At 32.1% G+C, this 24,645-nt stretch overlaps 2 protein-coding genes and 1 long non-coding RNA gene across 3 annotated transcripts; 2 read left to right on the top strand and 1 right to left on the bottom strand.

Annotated features, from left to right (window-relative positions):
- Positions 1-775, top strand: LOC108340526 (pterocarpan synthase 1). The gene has a single exon (XM_017577985.2). The coding sequence runs from the start codon at positions 17-19 to the stop codon at positions 593-595; it is 579 nt and encodes a 192-aa protein (XP_017433474.2). The 5' UTR covers positions 1-16; the 3' UTR covers positions 596-775.
- A 1,354-nt stretch (positions 776-2,129) lies between these two features.
- LOC108328464 (phosphoinositide phosphatase SAC6) lies at positions 2,130-15,222 on the bottom strand. The gene is made up of 21 exons (XM_052871396.1): positions 15,164-15,222; positions 14,762-14,930; positions 14,580-14,663; positions 13,834-13,964; positions 13,658-13,749; positions 11,864-11,921; positions 11,614-11,670; positions 11,479-11,512; positions 11,265-11,345; positions 6,412-6,518; positions 5,786-5,872; positions 5,619-5,696; positions 5,284-5,354; positions 5,000-5,098; positions 4,642-4,741; positions 4,364-4,472; positions 4,188-4,260; positions 3,922-4,015; positions 3,480-3,569; positions 2,533-2,599; positions 2,130-2,411 (listed from the first exon to the last, which is right to left on the bottom strand). The coding sequence occupies exons 2-21, from the start codon at positions 14,919-14,921 to the stop codon at positions 2,281-2,283; spliced, it is 1,803 nt and encodes a 600-aa protein (XP_052727356.1). The 5' UTR covers positions 14,922-14,930; positions 15,164-15,222; the 3' UTR covers positions 2,130-2,280.
- Positions 15,223-16,897: 1,675 nt separating this feature from the next.
- LOC108342035 (uncharacterized) lies at positions 16,898-22,216 on the top strand. The gene is made up of 3 exons (XR_008245193.1): positions 16,898-17,076; positions 17,221-17,293; positions 22,013-22,216. It is a non-coding gene; the product is annotated as an uncharacterized LOC108342035 (long non-coding RNA).
- Positions 22,217-24,645: the final 2,429 nt, after the last annotated feature.

The raw sequence follows: 24,645 nt of genomic DNA, 5'->3' as shown, positions 1-24,645 counted from the left end.
TCTTGTATCCATTCTGATGAGAAGAAGCAACCAAGATATGATGGCTTCCTCACACAACTATGTTGTTGGTGTTATAGTTTTTGCCATAATCCAACTGAAAGGCATTGCAGGCTCCCATGAGCATCTCCAACAGCTGAAATCCCTTCACTTCTCACTGTTTCAACATGAGACCATAAACAAAACAGGGTATATCATAGTGGATGGTATTAAAGGAGGAGCAGGAGTGAGTCAAACCACAACCCCTTTTGGCACCTTATTTGCCTTTCAGGACCCTTTGACAGTTGCAGCCAACAGATCCTCCAAACTGGTTGGGATCTCAGAAGGAACTACAGTCACATCTAGTCTTGACGGCCTTCGAAGCATTTCGATTGCAAAGCTAACTCTTCGTTTGAAGAATCACAAGGGCTCCCTTTCTGTTGTTGGTGTCACAGATAACGTCAAATCTTCCAATCTTCCAGTCGTAGGAGGCACTGAAGATTTCTTGTTTGTGCAAGGCTATGTTACGTCTTCTCCTGTTGATCTTACGGGTCTCACCGTTGTCTACAAGATTCAATTTCATCTTTACTGGCCTCCCTATGCCACTCCATCCTCGTGAGGTACATTGCATGGGTAGAATGCTACAATCTGTAACGTATTCCTAAGATGCAATTTTTTGTTTTCTTTAGTTTTGTTTTTAAGTTAAAGTTTAAAATAAAAGCTAGAGTGAAAGATGTTTGTTAGTTTTTCTTTAGCTGAAAAACTCCTCTTAAGCTAAAAGTGATTATATATTATTATTTCTTTTAGTGTCCAATGAAAGGTAAAATTAAGAAAATTAAAGATGAAAAAATTGTGATGGCCACTAAACAAGAATGAGATTGAAGGAATGCTACTCCACAAATAACAATGACAAAAAATATCCTTAATAATAATAATAACACTCAAGGTTTTAGTCTACACAAAACCTCCATGTTCCATCTTTCTTTTTCACAAGGACAAGACAACCAACTGGAGATGAAAAAGGACTATTTCCTAGAGGTAATGAGACCTTCCTGCAACATATACCATTTTCTCATTTTGTTCTTTTTGGCTGAGATACCTGTAAGGTTGTACTTGCACTGGTTTGGCATTAGGAAGCAAGGGAATATGATAATCATGTGACCTATTATGAGGTAAGCCTTGAGGAATAGCAAACACATCCTTATAGGTATGTAACAAGATAGCCAAATCTGGTTTTAAATCCCCTGGAATTGCATCCAGTATTCATCAGAACAAAAAGGCACCACGTTGAGTAATAAATCTGCCATTTAAAAAACTTTAATTTATTGCACTATAATTACCCACAAGGACTTGGAACCGAGAAGTTGGTTCCAAAAATCAAGTTTAACATTACAGATTTAAAACAGTGGAACAGAAGCATTTGACACTGGCGGTTCAATGATTGTGAGGTAGTTCCCACTGTGCTTAGGGTGGTCAATCCAGATTCTAAAGTTTGAAAACGAGCAGCATGAGGAGAGTCTATTAGATCACGCGTAGTCCTAAGGTATGAATGGGTTATTTTTTTCCTTGTGCTCCTCCTATTCCCACACCATTTGGAACATTTGACACCGAACAGAATTAGTGACTTCCAACACTACCTTTCCTCCTTTGCCGATCAGAGATAAACATGTTTTGAAAAGAAGAAAAGGAAAAAATAGTCATTCTCTCTCATTCATATATACCAACTTTTAAGGACTTTTTATGATATTTAGAATATTGATTAGATAGTTAGGTGGGTAGTTAGATATAAATGGTTGGAAAAAGACTGATAGATAAGAGATTCAGATTTTTTGTGATTGTAAATTGAGGGGTTGACTCTTTTGAAAGGAGAAATCTTTTGTGAAAGAAATCTTGAAAAACCGAGTTTCCTCATTTTATTTTGTTTTTCTTTTGTCAATTCTCGGTTCCTAACAAAGTGTCTGCAGAAGATACAGCAATGAAACAAAGCAGTTTGAAAGGAACGAATTCTCTTGAAAGCATACAATAAGAATAAAATGAATATGAATTTCCGATAACTTGAGGTGCTTTAATCTTATACAAGACAGAAATAAAACATGCATATACAAAGAGGAAGCCAGAGCAAGAACTGGCAAAAAAGCATAAACCACTGTAATGGGATATGAATCAATTTTGGAAGCTATAATAACTACAAAATTAGTATAATAATAGAATAAGTATATCATAAGAAGTGTGCAAGGGACATTGAAGTGCAAAGATTCCTGCAGTTGAGGATTGTTAATTGCAAACAGTGATCTGTGTATGGAGTCAACACCGGGGCTTGTGTAGGCGAGGTCTGTTGCAGAAAACGCGACCATTGGCCTTCACAAATGCTGCTATACCAACACTAATGCTTGCCCACACAAGTGAGAAGAACAAGTGCTTAAAATCATATCTGACTGCACAAGTTAATTAAAGATCGTCACTTGAAAGCTATGTCAGATATATGCAATTAGTTTCATTAAAATAAGTTTCTTAACTAGAAGGCATAGATTTCTCAACAGTATACAGTTAATTCACCTTGCGTCAACGACATGAGTGTGAAAAAAAAGCCAGTCAAAACCAGACCCAAAGCCAGAGGAAATGACTGCAATGATAAACAAATAAATGTTCAAATTTTAAAATGCAAATCACATCAAGTAATGAATATAAGGAATAACATGAACTTAAGGTGGAGAGCCAAAAATCCGCCAAAAACTCGAAAAGAAAAAGAGAGCACCAAATAGAGAAGGAACATTTGAATAAAGAAAAAACATCAGAGAATGTTAAAAATCATTAAAAAGGCTGCACTAGGATTCTCTATATGATAGTAATTTGTAATAATCAAATAGACTTTATGTCCAATCTTCCAAGGATGAATGAAGCATATAGAAATCAAATATCTTTTAACCAATGACCAGTTTCAATAATTTTGGAACTTAATGTTCTACGAAATCATTAAATATTAATGATTTTGAGTATGTTTGCTTTTAAAATAAATATGAATAAAATAAATTAAATTTCTACAAAAGTATAAAACTGTATTAAAAATTTATTTATCCTTTGGATCCATATAATTTTATGTAATGTTATTGACAAAATAAATTTAAATATTATTTTCAATTTTGTAAATTAATTATTTTATAATTAGTCATTTTCAATTTTTATATCAAGAATATTTTTATAACTTATTAAATTATTTAATTAATTTAATTTTTTTGGTCAAATTAATCAAATTCAATAAAACTTTCCATTCTTTTTCCGTGACTTATTCTTCTTTTGTTTCAATTTAAACAACTTCAGTTTCTCTTCTCTTCGTTCCTTTCTTTCCCTTTTTATTTCCATCCCAATCAAAACAAATCCCAATTCATAAAAGTATAATAGGAATGAATTTAGCCATATTTAAAAGAGAAGCAAACATTTATTTATATTAAATTTCTGATAACTTTTCTAAAACCAAAAAGATATAGTCTAGAAATTGAACTTACAGCAATAGCTTCAATGCCTTGATTCTGAGAAGGACTATGTTCTCGGTTGGCAGAAACTATGAAATGCCCTTGTAAGAGATCAATTGCATCCTTTACATTAAAAAGAAGTCATGAGCAGGATCAATAACTGATGAACAAAGTTTCATGATATGATCACAACTACGTGAAAAATAAGAATTGTCTACCATGGGAGAGATATGTGAACCTTGATAAAATCATATAAGAATACTATTTTTAACAAAAAACTAAAAAACACTGTACATTTATGATTACTTATCTTTTTTTTTATTATTTCTACTAAATATGAAACTTTTAACTCTACTTGAAATTTTAAATGAGGATAAAAGAGCAAATTCAAACATATGAAGGACCAGACATACAACGTACGTTCGTATGTTAATAAGTAATGACAGCATGCACATATGAGATAAGATAGAGAGACCTGCTTTGTTCCATCACAGAAGTTATTCAAATAATAGCGCATAAGAGCATTCACACCATCATTTACTATCCCCTGCATTGTGCGATGCCCAAATCTGAATCCAAACAAAACATAATGAGGAGGTGGCACAAGGTTAAATTTTAAACTTAGGAGCGTCACGATTGAAAATTATAAGAAATTGTTACATCATTTTTGAAATTATCCCTATGCTAATGTAATTACGTGTGATGAACAAGGAAAGTGATGGAAAAATTGACGGGAAATACCGGACAAAGTCTCCTTTGAGAGCAGGAGTGCCTGTATATTGAGTACTTATATCATCCCCATGATTAGCCCACACTGATAATAGAGTCAGTCAGAAGAGAAACTAGGTTAGAAATCCTATGAAACAATCTAAACAGGAGAAAAATTTATGTAACTTGAAAATTAGCAATACACGTACAGATCTTATAGCTGTCATCTAGATTTGGATGTGAACTAATGGTTTCCTCGGCACCAAAGATCCCAATTCTTCTAAGCTGGAATTCTAGCATATTTCTGCCTATCATGCTCTGCATATGAGTAAGAACATTATTAAGTGGGAAAATCATGCAACAAATGCACACATTGGTAAAAATAGATAATGCTGAGCTTTTTATTTGATACTAAGCAGCAAGTCCAAACTGATAATACAGAAGGAATTAAGCGTTTAAAAAACTTGCATCGTATAGACCAACCGACCTGAGTAACATTTGTACGGTCTAGACAATCAATACAATTGGTTCTCACAACCCCAAGTTGCTCCTTCATTTTCTCTCCCTTTTCATTCAATAGAAGGTATCTACAATTTCAAAACAGAATAGTAACGAGGGATCAAAATTCTGGAACCCTTCAAATAATGCCGAGTAAAAATTGATTACAAACATAGAAAGGAAAGAGAGTCTGCAGCTAGACAACAAATTACATTATGCAACATAGTAAAACTATAAATGTTGAGGTCTACTTGGGCAATAGCAGGCAATGAATGCAAATCAAATCATTGAATATGAGACAATTTTATATCTAAATGATTAAAAACTTAAATAATAAAATATCATACCCATTTCTCTCAATAAAATCAGATATTTGATCATAAAGGATTGAAAGACGATCAAAATGGATGTGCCCGCAAACGTGATGGAAATCGAAATGCAGATATCTACAAAAAAATAAAAAGGGTTTGCACCAATTCCAAAAACAGATATATATGTGTCTCTCTCTGTATATATATATATATATATATATATATATATATATATATATATATATATATATATATATATATATATATATATATATATATATATATATATATATATATATATAAGTGAAAGAGACTCCTACCTGACATCATTACCAGATACATGTTGCATTGTCTTTCCATATTTTTCGCATAGCCGACCTTCTCCTCCGTGCTATTAAGAAACCACGTAGAGAAGAAAATACACTCAAATAGATGCATGGTGATACATAAATCCATCCTTATTAACACGATATTCTTAGGACATGCACAGCATTATACATTATAGAATGATAGTATTTGGTCGGTACCATATTCTTGACAGTATGCAATTTCTATAGTTACTTTTAGGGTTCAGCATCCAATTATAGACCCGAGAATCATCTGTGACATTCATGAGATAAGCCTTTTAAGTTTTTTGGAATGGAATAATATTCACCTCGTTAACTAGGTCAATAGCTAACACAGACCCATACTTTTTTCTTAAATCTAAGAAATGCCTCTCCAAAACTCGGGGCTGCATAATAAACAATGAAACCATAGTCAAATACATTTAGTTTATTAGATGAAAACTTCAAGAAATAAAGCAATAAAATAACAACTTACAGCTTCCTCATGGTTCAGTAATTCATACTTCGGTTTATATGTTAAGTCAACAATTTGCTGCCAAGGCAGCGGAATTGAACCACGAACCTGCAAATTATAAGCAAATTAGATACTTATGTAAATGAAAAGCATGATAACAGGTCATTTTAGCAAGTCAAAATTTCACCATGGATTATGACTCGCTACCAAGCATACAATTATGATTTTCTGCAGCTACCAAAGCTTACTTTTCAAAATTTGACAATTAATTTACTTTTTTCAGATAACAATTGTTTATTTGCTTCTGGAGAGAAAAGCTAACTTCTGATGTAGTTTACTATCAATACATTGAAACGAAACATCAAGCAGTAATTCATACAGGGAATGCAGTTCGACCAAAAAACTAAGTAAATGAATAATTTTCTAAACATATGGTATAGGACTTAAAAACTGGTAATTTTCTTATCTAATACAAGGTAAAGTAACAATTGGTGAGAAAAGTTCAATTTAATAATTGAGCTAATGTTAATCAAAGAGCTATTTCAAAATAGCTATAGATCCTAATGATTTGAAATAGAATCATAAATTAAAAAAAAAATCTAGAAAACCATTATATTGCATTGCAGTATGATAGTACAAAGCGTTACCTGAACAATTGATCCTGTATACCCATTGATCTTCATAATTTGCTCTGTTTCCACAAAATTAGCCACATATCCATCAGGATCAGCTCCTCTTCTCCACATTCGGGTTCCTTTCAGGAAATGATTGTGTTTGTGTCATTAGCCAATCAATCAATGACACTAATTCAGTACAATCTATTGGGAGTTTTTTGTACTCTACTAGGCGATAACAGATTAACTGTTATCTGTAATATGGCACCCTAGTAACCAATAACAACGACACGTGCTTCATTAAGCAGCCACAGATGACAACGAAGTTTTCTCACACAAATTTTATAGTTTATAGATTATGTTAGACTAAAGAGATTGTCTATTTTAATTTTATCTTTAGCATTAAATGTATGACAACTTTGGGATTGTTTGTGGTTTTTGGTAAAGGGTTGTTTGTTCAATAAAGGCTGTCAACTGAAGTTGAGTTAATCTTCTTTGCTGAAGTCAACTTTCCATGGCTAAATGTTGTGTTCGAATCCCTAAGAATACACCAGAATAAGATATTAACCCTAAAACATTTTGTGTTGATTCTGAATTACACACAAAAGTAAATGCTTTAATTATGAGAATAGGCTAGTTACCTCATTTTATATAACCAGAAATCATTGAAGTTAACTATGATTTCAATAGTTTAGGAATCCCTTAATTAGATCTTTGGCATTCTATTTAAGAGAAATTTCTGTTCTAATTATAAAAAATTGCTTCTGACGCTGTATCCAAGCTCCGAAATCCTTGGGAGCCTGTGTAGTCTCGTGGCTTGCACTGTCACAAGTTTCTTCCTTCTCTCTTTCACTGTTATCCTTCTTGGCTTGCAATGCCAAACTCATCTAAAACCCCAAAATTCTGGAAAAATGTTTGATACACAAAAGGACCCTATCCAGTCAGAAATATAGGTATCGCCGACTTAACCCAGCCTGTGTTGCAATGAAAAAAAAAAGTATCTAAATTGGGCAATCTCACCAACAGAACCGTGAAATAATCAGATCCCAAGTTAGTGTTGTTCACTCTGTTGCAATTGTGGTTTCTGTTATTTGTGAGGAAATTACTTTAGTTCTTACTTTACTAATAAAATTAGCGTGTCAGTGTTTATCATGGTATCCAGAGCTCATTGATCCTTTTTCATGGCTTTCGCCACAATTCTTGACGGGGTTTCTCCTTCAATCCCGGTGGCTGCTCCGGCCACATTTTCCCATCAAATCACTAAAAAGCTTTATGAGAAGAATTTTTTGCTATGTTAACAACAAACCGAACCTATTATCAAAGCGTTTTCAGCGGTTTGTTGTTTCTCCTTCTATTCCGATGCTTATTCTTTCTAAAAGTGATCGTTATCAGAGTTTCATCAATCAATAGTACCTGGCTTGGGAAAAGCAAAAGCAATTTCTTCTTGCATGGCTTCAATCGTCATTATCGAGTTCAATGCTTGATCGTGTTCTTGGACCAGTTTACTCTCATGAAATATGGGACAAAATACATACATATTTCTGTCATCAAACTCACACTTGGGCAAGATAACATGAATTTGAACTTCATCATTCATTACTGGAAACTACCACAATTGAAGAGTACTTACTTTGCATCAGGAGCACTTATTGATACTTTCTGCTGTTCGAGATCCAACTTATCATCGTGAACACTTGGTTCTATTTTAGAAGGCTCACCAAAATAATTTCATGATATTATTCTTTAGTTGAAAGTCGTATTGGTGAAATTTCAAGCGAGGAAGAGAAGATTCAATTCTTGCTTATGAACTTAGAAATCAAAAGTACAACCTCTCATCCTTTTCGATTCGTCTTTTGTGAATATTATAGAAGCTAAATTGATAAATCAGAACTTAGACTCAAATGTTAACTATCAAAATCTAATTCTAAATTTCGAAACCAAGGCAATTGTGGTGGTCCTTTGGGTAGGTCGAGGACGAACTGGTGGCAAAAGAAGTATTCAATGCTAGGTTTGTGTCAAGTACGGTCACAACACATTAACATGCTAGAACAAGTTTAATATCCAATTTCAATTATCAAATAATGGAGGTTCCAATTGGTCTCGGCAGTGGAATCAATCTAATTCATCATAGTTGAATTCTTATCCAAAAAATCGTGGTAATCCTTATCAGTGGCATTTACCTGGTTCCTCTCAGTTGCAACCACAATAGCAGCAACGATATTAAAGGAAAAAACATCAGCCTATGATTGTAGATTTTGATCCAACACCAAACTCAACCTGGTTTTCTGAATTAGGTGCTTTCTGTCATGTAACAATAAACGCTCAAAACATTCAGCAAAGTTCTTCTTTTAAAAGTTTTGATAAGATATTTTTATGGTCAAGGTCTGAAAATATTTTCACTGTGTTCCTCAAAGTTTTCCACACCATATAGCAATCGTGTCTGATTAGTTCTTCATAGTATATATTACATGTCCCTCGTATAAGCAAAAATCTTATTAGTGAAAGCAATTTTTCTTGTGACAATCTGTACATTTTTTAGTTTTATTTTAACAAGTATTTTGTTAAATCTGGATTCCATCGAAATTCTTCTTCAAGGTCATGTCAGTCCTTATGGGCTCTATCAATTTTGCAATCTGTCTCTTCCCTCAGCTAAAATTTTGTCCCACTTTCCTTGTATGAACAACTCTTCCATATACTGGCATCTTACATTAGGACATCCTAGTTCAAATGTCCTTTGTCTTGTCTTTCAACAATATAATATCAACTTTCTTAATAAGGTTGAGTTTCCTTTCTGTTTGCATGTTACATGGGAAAAACTCATTTTTTACCAATTGTCTCAAAATAAGTATGTCTCTCCTTTGGAATTGATATATAGTGACCTATGGAGACATGCTCCCATTAATTCTCATGGTAATTTTCGTTACTACATATCCTTTTTCGATGCCCACTCATCTTTCACATGGATAGATTCTTAAAAATAAATTTAATGCCTTAAAAGTTTTTAAACAGTTCAAAAGCATGGTTGAGTTGCAATTTAATAAACACATTATTGGGGAGAAGGAGGTGGGAATTTTATGTATTTATTTGCTAACTTAATAAGATAGGCATTATTCATCATTTATTACTCATCGCCAAAGTGGTAATGTGGAGAAAAACATTGACACATAGTTGAAATGAGTCTTTCTCTTCTTAGTCAAACCTCTCTTCCCTAAACCTTATCATCCTCTCACCATTGTTGTTTACCTCATAGGTTATCCTAAAATGGTTTGTTGCTTTACAGAAAAATATTACTTGGACTCTTGTTCCTTCATCTCCAAGCAGGATTTGCGTTGGAAGCAAAAAGGATTTTAGAGTCAAAGAAAATGGAGATAGCTCAATAAACAATTACGATGCTAGACTGGTGGCAGAAAGATTTAATTAAAGGTTTGAATATTATTTTCAGAACATTATCTCCTATTATTATACCTGTCATGATTCACATTATTCTCACTCTTGAACTTAGTAAAAAAATGGCCTATATTTCAACTTGGTGTAAATAATATTTTTCCATGTTGAAGCTTATAAGATAAATATATGGTCTGCAAGTTGAATAGAGCGATGTATGATCTCAAAATAAATCTATGGTCTATACAAAGTAACCTTTGTATAAACCTCCACACAAAAAAAAAATCAATTAAGAAAAGAAAAGGAAAAAACGAAGCCTACCTATTCTTGGCCACCGAATGAGCTTTATATTTATATATTTATCAATCAGGTTTATTTTCCAATTTATAAACCCACCCTACTACTGATACAATGTCTCCCAGGAGGCCAAGTTACCAAAAGACCAAGTATGGTTTGCTTCTAATGCCTTAATTTCATCACTTGGGACACACTTTGCAAAAGATAAGCTTGATGAAAAAGGGCTCTTGGGAACAAAAGATCTGGTTGATGAAAGATTGTAAGAAGGACTATGGGTACGGTTGGTAAGAGAACAGTGTTGTGGGGGGTTTTGGTTTGTCTAGTGGATCTTCAAATAGGAACAATAATTAGTAGAGACCTAAGAAGAACATGATAGAGGCCAAGAAAACCTAAAGAAGAAAAGACTTTCAAGATAAGGAAGCATGCTAGAGACAGGATTAGAAATGTGAATTCCATCACTAATGAACATTGGAGACGAGTTTTAGCTTTACTTTTTCGTAAATTCTTTATAAGACTTAGCATTTTGGTATTGGACAAATTAATGATGGAAGCTAGAAGATTAGTTAGGTTGTTAGTTAACAACCCTATTGTAACTATCTCATGATTGAACTTGTGAGAGAAGTTTATATCATTGGTAGAAAATATGAGGTAGTTAAATTGTTAGTTAAAAGTAGCTAACTTATAATTATACAAACTTACGAATAGTTGGCCGAATATGCTAAGAATTATAGTTTAGGTTGTCACAGAATATGTAAATGAGCTTTTATTTGACTCATTAGAGAAGCTTCTCAAATCATAGTTAGGAAGCATATGTTGTCTTAACAAGGCCTAGTTAAAGAAAGCTTCTACCATAAGCTTCTTCTTTCTTTAAATACTTTTGTAAATAGGCCGTTTAGACAACTTTAAATGAAATTGAATTTTTTAGCATTTGGTAATTGTGAGGAAGACTAGTCTTGGGTGAGATAATCACCCTTGTTTCTTATCAACAAATTTCCATATTCAAAGTGGTAAATCCTTTTCCACTTATCACTCATTTGGTTGTAGTGTGTTCTTTTTTTTTTCCATCCATGTTTTTCTGTTCTTGGTGTACTGTGATTTGGGAGAGTTCATGGTTGATTCAACCTTATACAAAGCACAAGCAAAAACTTCGTAAGTGCATAGATGATGAAGAAACAAATACAAATTTATTAAAACATATTAAATACCATTTCTTCTCGTGCATCTCCTAGCGATTAACGTGATTTCAATAATATCTTTCCCGATAGCAGATTCAAAGTGATGAAAACCTAATGATTTGTTAAGGATAATCCTAAAAAGAAATAATTAATGATTGGTCAAAATAAAGCAAATTACCCAAACAAATATTACTTGTCAAAAAATGAGTAAAGGAATACATATATAGCGATGGGAAAAGGATACTGCCTTGGACGATAGGGAGTAAGTATGGGTCAAGCTGCATGCACAGAATTAAAACATTATTAATTAGTTAGTAATATACGAATGCATAAGCAATCAAGGAACCAAAAAAGTATGAACAAGTTTAAAACAGCCTACCTTGTTCTCTATGAGCCCTTCCAACAGATAATTATTCCATAGAAATCGAGGCTCTGCCTGTGTTAAAGCATTGGTAACAAGCAAAAAATAGAAAATATGAAACGAAATAGAAAATCAGATTGAATCACCACAGTGGCATTGTTTGCATATATACATTGAAAGAGCTGAGGGTAGTGATAAGAGCAAACTTTTCAATTTTGGGTAGTAAAATTCTTCTATAACAAATGACTAGACAAAGGCAATATATTACCTGTCTCCAAAGGGGAAGCGACCTAGACTCGTCACCAAGGTCATTTAGCCTTTGGGTACTGCAGCGCATAATATTAAAGTCATGTCATAAATACAATTTTGCAATTACTTTTTTCTTGCAATCACAAACATAACAAGTTTTTCTAATAATGTATTTTTTTTACCATATTATAGAATTATAGATGTATATTGATTTTGTAAATGATTAATCTACATAGAAAAACTTCATAAACCACTTTTTTAGGATCTTCACTTCCAGTTATATATTTTTTTAATTCACTAAATTCAGACTTGAGAGTTTATATTTAAGAGAATTATTATATTTCTTTTGAAACCAATATAAGAGCATCTCCCATGGGTTATACACCAAGTTATAAAATATTAATCTTATAAGATCTCCCCAATTAAGTATAAAGTATGGTAATCTAACATAAAAAATAAGAATATGGGTTATAAAAATTTAAAATTTTCTTTTATATTTTTGCAACTTCCAAATAAAAGATTAATAAAAGTATGAGATTCTTACATAGAGTAAAAATTACAAAAAATAAAATAAAAATCACATTGATACCCACAAAAATTGAATTAAAATTAAGGCCTCCTAAATTGCTCTTTGTCATATTTTAATCATGCATCTGATTATATTGTAAACATTTCTCACCTTCAAGATCTATCAAAGTCAATTTACTTTTAATGCATTCGGTGTCTTATGATTTCACCCGATAGTCATTCACTTAAAAGAAATTAAATTTGATTTCTGTACTTTGAGATTTCAATTTTAATTAATTTCATATGATGAAATTTGATATGATATGTCATATATATAAATGTTTATATGTATTATAGTATGCATTAACGAAAACATCATACCAAGGCCTTTTAATTTAAAAATTATTAAATAAAATAAATTGATATCTCAATTGCAATATTAAGTATTTCCCCTCAGGCTAAAAAATTGAAATAAAAGTGTCAATATTTTAATATAAATACTTTATATTAAAATGTAGCGTTAGATAATTAAAAAGAGTGAATATAATAGTCAATAAATTTATAATAAAAGTAATTTAAATATTAATAAGTTCAATTAATAAATATATCTTTCCCTCTTAAGTATGAATGCATTTATTGATAATTTAATGTAATATTTGAATTTGTGGGTACATTTGTATCAATAAAATGAATTTTGGGTAGGATGAGAATGACAAACTAATCATAAATTATGATTATGGCTTCTAATTAAGGTGATAATAATAGGGAACATCAACCCCATACTTTCTTTTCTTATACGAACCAGCCCACAACCTTCAATTTAAATTGAAGTACTAGCAAATACTTCTAATTAAGAATGGTGTAATTTACAACTATATATAATGAAGCCTTTTAGTGAAGATTACCGATGATATTGATTAAGTCCAAATATAGATTATCAGTCGAAGAAAAATACAAGTTTATTAAAAGAGACATTTTAAAATTACACTCACTTCAATTCCTTCTCGTTAGTCATTTCAAAACTTAGCGTGAATGTCCTCAAGCATGCACGAATACACACTTCGGCCATTAAACAACAAAGCCAGATGTGATTATCCTTAATTCCGTGATCAAAAATTGTAATATACAAATTAGTGTTACAAAAAATAAAGGTATGCTTTTTAAATTTGAATACGTTAAAAGATTGCATGGTTGCACACCCGCTTGCTAATCGGAAGATAATTTCCCTAAGAATAATTAAGAGTAATGTCTGATTCCCTGAAAATTTGGATGCTTGCCAAAAATATAAAAACAAATAAAAGTTCACCTGAGTGTTAAATTGGCGTCGTACGAGAAGAACAGACCCGTAGTCTTCTCAGCAACTCTTAATATCCCAGAAAAATCGATCTCTGTCTTCTTCTGACACATTACACAGCGATTATGAGTTTCAAATTGCTTATTATAACATAAAATCAACGATACAAGTGGAACTCTAGCAGGTACCTGTTGTTCAGAAGGGATATTGTGTTGGGAACAATCACATGGAAAAACCTTTAGAGATGAAACTTTGAAAATTGGATGTCCCAAGTAGGATCCAACACATTCACGCCCGGTTATAGCCAGCAAATACGATCCTAAGGCATTTAAAGTTAACCCAAAGTAAATGGTGAAAAGGAATACATCCATGCAAGAAAGTGTTGGAAGTCACGTCCATCGAAAAAGACAAGGCGAAGTCATACACCTTGTAAGTCGGTTTTATGAGGTTGAATTAGGCTAAAAAATTCACTTTCTAACATGGTACGAGAGTCATGGTTAGAGTTATCTTAACAAGTTCTATGTGGCATTTTTGTTTCCATCCGTCGTTGTCGGACCGCTATCGGATCACTCCATTAATTTCTACTCTCACACACGAGATATCTATACCTCGGTGTGAAGGGTGTGTATTGAAAGTCTCACATCAATTAGAGATAAAATAAATTTATAATATATAAGTGATGTGCAAACCTCGTCTTATCTATATAAAATAGATATATGCAAAATAAATATCATGATCAAAATCAAAAGCACTGGCAAAGAAGAAAAACCAGAGATTTCTAGCACTGACTCTAGTTGATGTAAATGAACCAAAAGCAACTAATCACACTCGGTCATCATATATACTATTTATTTAAGACAATATTAGAAAAGAAAAGAAAAAAAATGCACAATTCACCTTGGCTCTGCTATTGCTAAGGCTAACGTTCACTTACCCTCCAAAAGCCGCAACATCCCAGCCACCCCATAAATTGTGAAAATTTTAGGAACTCGAAGGGTACTGCTTTCAGAAATCTCATCTGTAGAAAACAGAAAATAAAAACACAGAAAGCGAACACTCAGTTATACTGAGAGCGCATGACAAATGAAAAACGGGACGCAAACAGTAAGAACGAACCAATGAGCTTGATGGAGCCATCTTTTCGACTAACTGACAAATAAGAACCCGAAGAAGATCCATCTGTTGGTTCAATCACATACTGATTCGGAAATTCCCAAAGCCGCATTTTCGTGTATAGCTTCTGTCCAGACTCTGCCTTCTCCATCATCATTGACATTCCCACACACTGTACTCAACACAAACACAATTGTTCAAAAATTAAGGAAGACCAGTAATTTAACGTCAAAGTAAATTTCAAATACGTTTCTGGAATTTTAAAGATTCACAGAGTCAGCAATCCAATCAAAATTACTCAAACTAGTGTCCATTCGAATGAAAGAACAAGGTTGAATCAAAAATAAAGTTTCATAATTTTGTCGCACTTTATAAAACGCAGAAAGAGGAAAAGAAAATGTTCACCTTGTTGAAGAGTGAAGATTAAGAATGCAAATTAACCAGTTCTTGATAATTAGAATGCGACGCAAGAGTTACGAGGAGGGAGGAGGAGTGTGCTTCGTGTGTTTTGAAACTAAGGGCGTGTTTGGAAGCTTTGTCAATCACCACATGCTAGCGAGATAAAGATGGCCATGCTAAAGGTTTGTATTCGTAATGTCCAAACGTTCTTGCGGCACTGAACAGGAAACTTCGATTGGTCCTGCTATAATGATGCCGAATAATTGTAATTTGAGACGCGTGGAACCAAATTACATGCTACAAGGCTACAACTATGGAGAACCCTATGACGTAGTCATATTAAATTTAAATTTTTATAATATATATCCACCCCCCACCTTGTTTTAGTTTAGAATCGATTTCCTTTGATGAGCATGATTTTTGAAAAGCTTTGATGAGTATGATAGATGTTAAGAATTATATTTTTTGTTATTTTTATAAACAAGCATTTTATATATTTGTTTTAAACGTGATTTAATCTCAGATGTTGATTTTCTTAATATTTTATCAATTTTATCCTTTAATAATTATTTCCTTAAATTTAATATTTTTTATTTGACATTTTTTAAACTTAATCATTTTTTAATTATAAAACCACCTACAAAATAAATAAAAATTATTTACAATCAATTTATAAAATTATTCATATTTGATCTTATAATTATAAAATTAAATAATAATAATAATAATAATTTTGTTATCTTTTATTATAATAAAAAAATGAACACGTCTGAGTTTCTAAGTGTAAAATGTAGATTTACTTTTGTTATAAGTAACTCACTCCTAATTTTTGTTTAAATACAAAATAATATTATACTTGTCATTGAAGTAAGTAAAGGAGCATTTGACAGAATTTTTTTAATTTCTTTTTATTATGAGATTGAGAAAATGTATTTCTTCATTTTTTTTATTTACCTTTTAAAAAATAATCACATTAAAAAATCAAACTATGTCGTGGAAGAAAAGGTTTTAAGTTGAAATATTGAGTAGTTTTATTTATATATTTTTTGTTTTAGTATTTTTATATAAAAAAAATGGTTTAGTATGTTAGTCTTTGTATTGTTGAGTTTGTTAATAGAAGTTCAGACCATTAACTAAGTATATGTTATAAGATATGTGATATTATGAATATTTCAAAAAAGGATAAATTTTGGAGAAGGAGAATTCAAAAGGTCAACATCAGATCAAAAGATAATTGATCTTTTCAAAAGATTTTGATTTGAGAGAAATTCAAATAAGAGAATGATGAAGTGGTTATTAAATGAAGTAAATAAAAAAATGATTTTTTTAAGAGGTATTCTTGATGTTCATTATTAAGTAGAATTATTATTTGAGATTTTAAGCATAGGATTGATCTTAATTCCTTTTAAAATCAAGTTTTATTGTTATGTTCAGGATTTTTTAAAAATTTTAATTCACAAGGATAGTTTTTTATTATTTAATAAAAAAAGATGTAGTTTTGATAAAAATTAGTATAATAATTATTTTGTACATATTTAAAAAATAAATTAAGTTAATTTATATTTGATTTTAATCTACCATCCCTAAATAATATATAAATATTTTATAAAAAGTTAATGTAAGGCCTTATAAAATATAACCAAAAAGTGTGTACCCGTTGCAGCATAGGATAGGTTGGGCAAAATTAGTAAAGTAAAAAGACTTAATCTCCTAAAAAAAAAAAAGAAACCACATCTAAATTGTGCTTCAGAAGAACGTTCCCCCTTTTCTTTTAAGCACTCTCTTTTTTCTTCTTTGTCTTGCCACTCTCTATTCCAACTCCAAAATCTAACCATTTGTTTCCTGAATTGAAGCTACCTAGACCTTCAGGACTCCAAGAGCTATGTTTCTACCGATTGATTTTCCGTTTTCTCTAACCGGTAAGAAAACCCCCTTTCTCGTGTGCCCTAGGGTTGTAAGCATGCGATTGAACTTGTTGCATGCAACCCATTTCGTTTTCTTCCATAATCTAGCTTCTATTTGGTTCTAAGATTCATTTTCCATCATCAATTGATGATTTATAGGTGATTCTAACATTTTGGGAGTGCAAGCAAGTGGTCTAGGGTTCCTACTTGAGCTTGGTTGTCTACACTAGAGGTAAGGGAAGCTGGGGTTTTTGTGCTGTTCTGTAAAATTCTTGAATTTGCATGAGTTAGATTTAGTAGATATAGTGATAGAGTGCATGTAAAGGTTATGGGTTGGATTTTAATTAAGGATAATTTGAAAACTTGTGATTTTGCCTATTTGATCGTATAATGTTGGTTGATGTTGATATGAACTGTGAATTGGATGATTAGGAACTGGTATTGATACAATGCTATAATAATTTTGAATGCTTAGAAGAAATGAATTCTGTTAAATAATTTATTAGGAAATAACCATGTGAATCATTGAAGTTTATAACCTATGAAGAGAACTAAGGTAGTCAAAATCTGAATTTTGTATTCCAGGCTGTTAGGATCAGTTTAGATAACTTGGGTAAGTTAATTGTGACTCATTAGGAGTGTTAAAAGTGTTAAAAACAATTTATAAGTGGTAGATTCATAATTGAGTACCTAGGTTGATGAAATTGAGGGTTTATAGTTTAAATCAACATTAAATCACTAGATAATAAGATTAGGAAGTATTAGAATCAGTTATACAAGTTTATTTCGTCATATAGATCAAGTTTGGAGTGTTAGAAACTCGTTAAAGTGTCTAAGATGCACCAAAACCAGAAAAACCATGTTGCTGTAAAAAACTGATAAGAATAATCGATTATCTCCCTTGATAATCGATTATTTTAGTCAGAGAGTTGTATCCTCTTCAAAGCTCTCGCAAATAATCGATTATCACATATGATAATCGATTATTGTCGTCGAAAAATCATTCAGGACAGTTTTGGGTGGTTTTTGGGGTTCCGGATGTCCGTTTTTGACGTTCTTTAGGTCGTTCTGGGGGGTTTTGACCCTTCCGGAGCCATTGGTGAGGGTCTCCAAGCTGTTTGAATTACTTAAGTATTGAAAATTAAAAGTCCTAAAGAAATTTGTGTTAATAAGTGATGGTTTTGTGAAAGTATGTAATGTATGAGTTGTTTTTATGAAATGGTTGATGTTGTATGATGGTGTATGGGTTTGGTATGAGACAATATAGTAAGAATGCACTTGAATGACTATGAAAGTTTATGTTTGATGAATCAAAGTGGTTTATGAGGTACATTATTGATCCAAGAGGAATATCATGTGTTTTAAAGTGGTCGGATTGAATATGAAATTAACATCTCTCGGTGGGATCAGTTAGTGTATTGAATGAATGTGAGAGGCTTCCATATGGGGGGTTATCCCTAACACTCCAACGGTCTTTCATTCTTACTTAGAGAGGATTGACGCGTGTGGTGGGAGTAGTGGGAGGTCCTAGGGTAGGCGCTATCACTGAAAGTCTATTCCGCGGTAACAGACTAGCCTTGTGTATGGTCGGGTGGAACCCCTCAGCAATGGCTTTGCAAAGCAGTAGGGGCCATCACAAGTGCACAACCCGCCCCAGCTCTACATACATTCTATGTTCGGACGTGTCTAGGAGTCTTAACATGATGGGATGCTTGCTTTAATGAGTTTTGTGAAATAAATATTTATGTTTATGATGACTTACATGTTTATGTGTGTATGGTCGTTCTTGGAAATGCTAGATTGAATTGAAATTATATGTATGTTTGGTTGAGACCTAGCTCACCCTTGCATTGTATGTGTTTGCCTTCTCCCTTGCGATGATCATCCAATCCTTTGGATGTGAGCAGTAGATGATGATGTACCATTGGAGCAAGCTTTGGAGGTTGAAGAAGACCTAGCCCCTAGTACTAAGTCCCTCTACTAGCTCTTAGTTGATTAGCGTGTTATTTTGAAAAACTCCTAGCTTTTATTTTATATAGTTCGACACTTTTGGAAACTTTTTAGGTCTCTTTAAAATTTCAATAGCCTTGTATTTTGGAGAACTTTGGAAACTTGTACTCAAGTTTGATTTTCGTTTTAATTCCCTCCATCTTTTGAATGACTGTATACATATTTAAATACTATTATCTCTATCTTTCAACTACTTTTACATATTATAATAGCTGAATCTTATTATATTATATGTGTATATGATATTTTGGGATGTCATAGTTAACCAAAATATTTTTTTAATTATAATCATATCATAGATATATAATTTCATTATTTTGAAAAAGTAAAAATATAATATAAGTTAAGTTTGTTTAAGCTTAAAAAAAAGGTAATTTTGAAAGAAAAGAAAATTCAAAGTAAGTCATTTTTTATAACTTCAGAAATTATTTATATTTGAATACAATTGTAAAAATAATTTTTTTATGTTTTTGAAAGTTTTTATGAAATTATTTTGATAAATTATTTAAAAAATATTATATATAAATAAATTTTTAACTTTTTTCTTTTGACATCTAAAATATTATAAGTGTGTTTCAGTTTTAAAAAAATTCTCAAAAGAATCCTTTATAAAAAATAAAATAAGTTATTACTTTTATAAAACATTGTTAATATAACAAATATTTTTGTATATCAAAATTGAATAAAAATACATACAATTTTATAAAATAAAAAAAATAAAAAAATTAGATATTAATGCAATTGCATAATTTTATTTAGGCATAACTAGTGCACATGATTAAATTACAGCATTACTTAAACCAATATGCTAACTTAATTAGAAATTTTTTTAAAATTATTTAGAATATTTTAATAAAAATAAAATAGTTAATAAATTAGAAAAAAATCCATAAACTGGTTCTAACCAATTGAGTTTTATAAACATTTAACTTTATGAGTTCTTTTAATAAAATGTTTTTTATCATGTAGACATTTTTTTGCCCAAACTCATATGAACTCATATCAAGTCTTATTGTAAGGACTGAGAAATTCAGAGAAAGTGGAGAAGGACAAGTGTATGCAGTTGATTGGACCGATTGGTTTTGGCAGTGATATATATATGAAATTTTCAAATTTCACGTTTCACTTTCTGCATGCACCATCTCACTCTAACTTTCTGAATCCATCTTTTCTCCTCCTTCTCTCTAGATTTCTTTCATCTCATTTCATCTATTCTACAATCACACTATGCCTCTGGAATTGTGGTGTCAAGAGCTTCCATTTCTACCGATCAGACTCTTGTTTAGAGCTTGTAAGTTTCATTCCTTTAATTCTTGTGAATTTCTGGAATTTCTGACACATGCAAGTAAACTTTGTTGTTTGCATGTGTTTATCAGCCTTTTCTTTCTCTTTCTAACTTCTTTTTTGGTACTTTGGTGGGTCTCTTCTCACCAATCAGTGAGTTATAGGTGTCCTTAGGATTTTCTAGAAGTGATCAAATTTCTGGAAGGATAGAAGCCTTTCGGTTTGGTTAAGAAGTAAGGAAAGCTAATTAATTTAATTGTTTGGTTGGTGATGTATGAAAACGTTATTTGATGGTTTTGTATGTGAGTGAAATTGAATGTTTGGGTGATCGACATTGTTGTTTGACATGTTAAATGTTATGATTGTTAAGTTGTAGACTATACCGATCTTGGGGTGAATTCTGAGTTGGGAAAAATATTCAGTTTTGGGAAATTCTAGTGTGTATTTCATTCTGCAGAAGTTCTGCAGAATTATGCAGAAAGTCGAGCGCTCGTTGTTGAACGCTCGGTCAGGTAAGGTAATCGGTCTTAGTGGTATTCAGTTTCGTAGTAGTGTTCTGTCTTAGTGTTGCTCGATTTAGTATTGACGCTCGATTTTAACAGTATTTGATCTTGTCATAACGTTCGTTTTCGTACTAGTATACGGTTTATCTATCGCGTTCGTGCTCACACTAGTGTTTGGTCTCTTGTTAGCACTCGTTCTTATACTAGTGCTCGACCTTGTACTTATATTCGGCTTAATTGGGTTCGGTCTAAGTTATAGGTGTTCGGCTTCTCATGGGCTTTACATGTTCATGAATATTCGGTTATGATTGGATAGTAGTTCTTGTATATAGTTTGGTCATATTGTTGTAACACTCGGTCTCTCAGTAGTGCTAGGTTTTATCAATGGTATTCAGTATCAATCTTAAGTGTTCGAACTAAGTTGTAGATGTTCGTCTTATGTCATAGCGCTCGGCCTTGTACTGGTACACAGTCTTTTAATGATGTTCGGTTTTGTCATAATTAGTGAGTTTTCGTTCGGTTGTACTCTGGGGTTGTGTTGTTGTCATTCGATCTTCTTCTACGAAAAGTTATTTAGTCTTTAAATGTTGATTTCACTGTTTGGTTCTGATTGCTTGTTATAGCTGCATTGATCTACTATGTATTAGAAATTATATTGATGTTCAAATAAGGTATGATGTTTCTATTGGTATGAAAGAGAATTCCAAGGAGGGATGTCTCGGTGTTGGTTATCAAAGTGGTAAAGTATGAGTATGGACAGCGAAATCCACGAAGTTCATCCTGAAATTCGAATGGTTACCAATTCTCAAGTAGAGATGGGTAATGCATTGTGTGAGAATGGCAGGAGGTCCTAGCCCATAGGTTCTTGGGTTAGTTATAACGGACTAACATCGGGTGGCAACTGATGGGTTTCCAGTTACTACACCACCCGAGTGCATGAACAGCCTCAAGCTACATATTCATACGATCCGGATAGTTAAGTCAAGTGGTCGGTCTTTGTCTGAAATAATGTGTTCAGTCATTTGCATGAGTTTAAGTGTTTAGTTGATATATGTTTATGTATTTGTTCTGTTTGCATGATTTGTTGTCTATTTTGTTATGTCTTCCGTTCGGTATTCTTTATTTTGCAATGATCACCGTGTGGGTGTGAGCAGAGTGGGAAGAGTGTTCGCTGGAGCAGGCATTGGATGTCGAGGACCCTGCTGCTTAGATTAGGACCATTCATTATACATCTAATGGTAGTTTTGTATTAACCGTTCGGTTATAACTCTAGCTTTGTAATAATCGTTCGGTTATGTACATAGTTTTGTAGTAGTATAAGAACTTTGTAAAGTTTTAAATTTTATGGGTTATTTTGTGATAACTGTAGGGTTACAAACTTTATTTCTAATAACTATCCTATTGTATTATTATATGATAACTCCTTTATATATAGTTTATTGTTATATTTTTGTGATGTTACACTTATAAGATAGATTATATTAACATCTAGTGAAAACTACAAAAGATTTTAGGCTTAATACCTCTTTTTGTCCCTCTTTATAAGGGAAATGTTCAAGTTCGTCCTACCTTTTTTAAAAAGTTCAATGTGGTCCCAAGTTGTGAAAAAAGTGTCCAATTAAATCCTTTTTGGTCACGGCGTTAAATATTTAACGATCCAGCTGACAGCGTGGAGTGATCTGTGCAACATGGTTGTTTACCTTCATAACGTGGCAGTTGACGTGGCAGTGGCAGTGATTAAAAAATTCTGAGTTAGGGTTTGGGTATTTGAAATCGTGCCACCACCATCAACCCCTTGAGCAGCGTCGTTTTTGCGAGCTCCTTCGTGTCATGGAAGAACCACCAAACACAGCAAATCGCACCACGCGAAAGAACCCAGGGTCGCGAATACCTAATCGTAGAAACCCTCTATGCACAGATCCAACGCGACCCAGCCACCACTGCTTCTCCTCAGAACCACCATCATCCACCTCATTACTTTCGTCCAATCCAGCACACGAACCCTAAAATCGCACAGTGTCAATCCCAAACCGCAAGAACCACGCGAAATGCAAATTGAAACCACCCAGACGCGAGTTCAGAACCCAATTCGGTTCTCCATTTGAAAGCCACAAATCAAAATCGCAATACCTGCAAAACCCCAATTCGTTCATTAAGCTTCTCCAATCTACACCGCGAGTTCGAATCACCTACAGGAAAACCAAGAACAACTCGCAAAAACGGCGCTGCTCAAGTTCGTCCTCCCACCCCAAATCACGATTTCCAATACCCAAACCCTAACTCAGAATTTTTTAATCACTGCCACTGTCACGTCAACTGCCACGTTATGAAGGTAAACAGTCACGTTGCACAAATCACTCCACGTTGTCAACTGGATCACTTTTTCTATATAAAATTCCCCTACATAATAATGATTAATAAAATAACTTACCTTAGAATATATTTCTTCAATTATCTATCTTTACTTAATATTTTTTTTAACTTTTTCATTAACATTTTATGTTCATTAACATTTTTATGTTCAAATCCAATCAACAACACTATCATCACCATGACTATGTCTTTTTTGTGAAATCACTCTTTAAACCAACTTTATTTCTTGGTCAATCACCCACCAAAAGACACTCAACTAGAAGTTGAAAACATCACTACCATGATACTAAGAACTCTGTTTCATGTCACCTTCCCAAATCTTAGAGAGAAGTAATTCCAATAAAGAAAAGAAAGCATGAACAACCCAACCACGAGCCATTATCATTTGTTAGATCTTGATAATCTAATCAGCACAATTGTCAGACATTCCTAATTCTTCATGTTCATTAGTATACATATATCCAAAAATTGCATTTAATAATCTTTTCATTCTTCTTGGACTCCTTATTATTAGAAATTCCTTAAGCAAATGTAAGGCAATTTTGAGGTGATTTATACCAAACAAATAAAAATTCCTTTATACTCTAAACTTTACTAAAACTGATTCTAAGAGATAATTTATTCTATTCCCAAAATAATGTCAGATAACCTTATTTTAATAAAAGTTAAATATGTTTTTAGCTTTAAATATAAGATTAAAATTCGTGCCTACAAAATTTTTTATGTATTCTGATTTTCAAACTTAAATTTCTTTTATATGTTAATGTTAATAACTAAATTATTTACACTGTTTAACATTTTTCCACCTTAATACCAACTAAGAAACATTTAATATGTCAAAAGAATTAATATAATTAAATTACAAAATTATATTAATTTATTTTTAAAATTTGATACTAAAATATATTAAAATTTCATAAAGTTCAGAAGTTATAAACATATTTAAAACAGTCACTTAACTTATATATACCAATCACCGATTCAAACATCAATAATATGACAGTTTTAACAATCTAGACTCGTTCAAGTAGGATACATTAGTAAAAACGCTTAAAAAAAGTATAAAACCAAAAAAAGAGCCCATACCTCCTAAATATATGTAACTCATGTAGTAAGTACTCCACATTTTACACACCTATCCTAAAGCCAACTTCCAATACTAAAATTTAATAAATTATTAATTATATATAATTGTATTTATCCAAGTAGGTCCAGATAATTTATTTTTGAAACAATAATAAAAATAAATATTCAAAATCTATTTATTTGAAGAAAAAATGACTAATAGAACAAAAGTTGAAAAACAAAACATTTTCGGAAACATATCATTTTTTAACTGGCTCTTACATATTTTGTTTTCAAAACGCAAATACGAAACGAAATAAAATGAAAAATATAAAGAAATTAATATTTT

Source organism: Vigna angularis, chromosome 1, assembly GCF_016808095.1.
Source record: "Vigna angularis cultivar LongXiaoDou No.4 chromosome 1, ASM1680809v1, whole genome shotgun sequence".
NCBI lineage: Eukaryota > Viridiplantae > Streptophyta > Magnoliopsida > Fabales > Fabaceae > Vigna > Vigna angularis.
This window is presented reverse-complemented; position numbering and strand designations above follow the sequence as displayed.

What these genes read in the sequence shown, in the direction of transcription:
- LOC108340526 (XM_017577985.2), top strand. Translation starts at nt 17, where the DNA reads ATGAGAAGAAGCAACCAAGATATGATGGCTTCCTCACACAACTATGTT.
- LOC108328464 (XM_052871396.1), bottom strand. Translation starts at nt 14,921, where the DNA reads ATGTCAATGATGATGGAGAAGGCAGAGTCTGGACAGAAGCTATACACG. An exon ending in TACTGAACCATGAGGAAGCT is followed by an intron (nt 5,697 to 5,785) that starts GTAAGTTGTTAT and finishes TTTATTATGCAG; the next exon opens with CCCCGAGTTTTGGAGAGGCA. An exon ending in ACTCATGTCGTTGACGCAAG is followed by an intron (nt 2,412 to 2,532) that starts GTGAATTAACTG and finishes TAACTTGTGCAG; the next exon opens with TCAGATATGATTTTAAGCAC.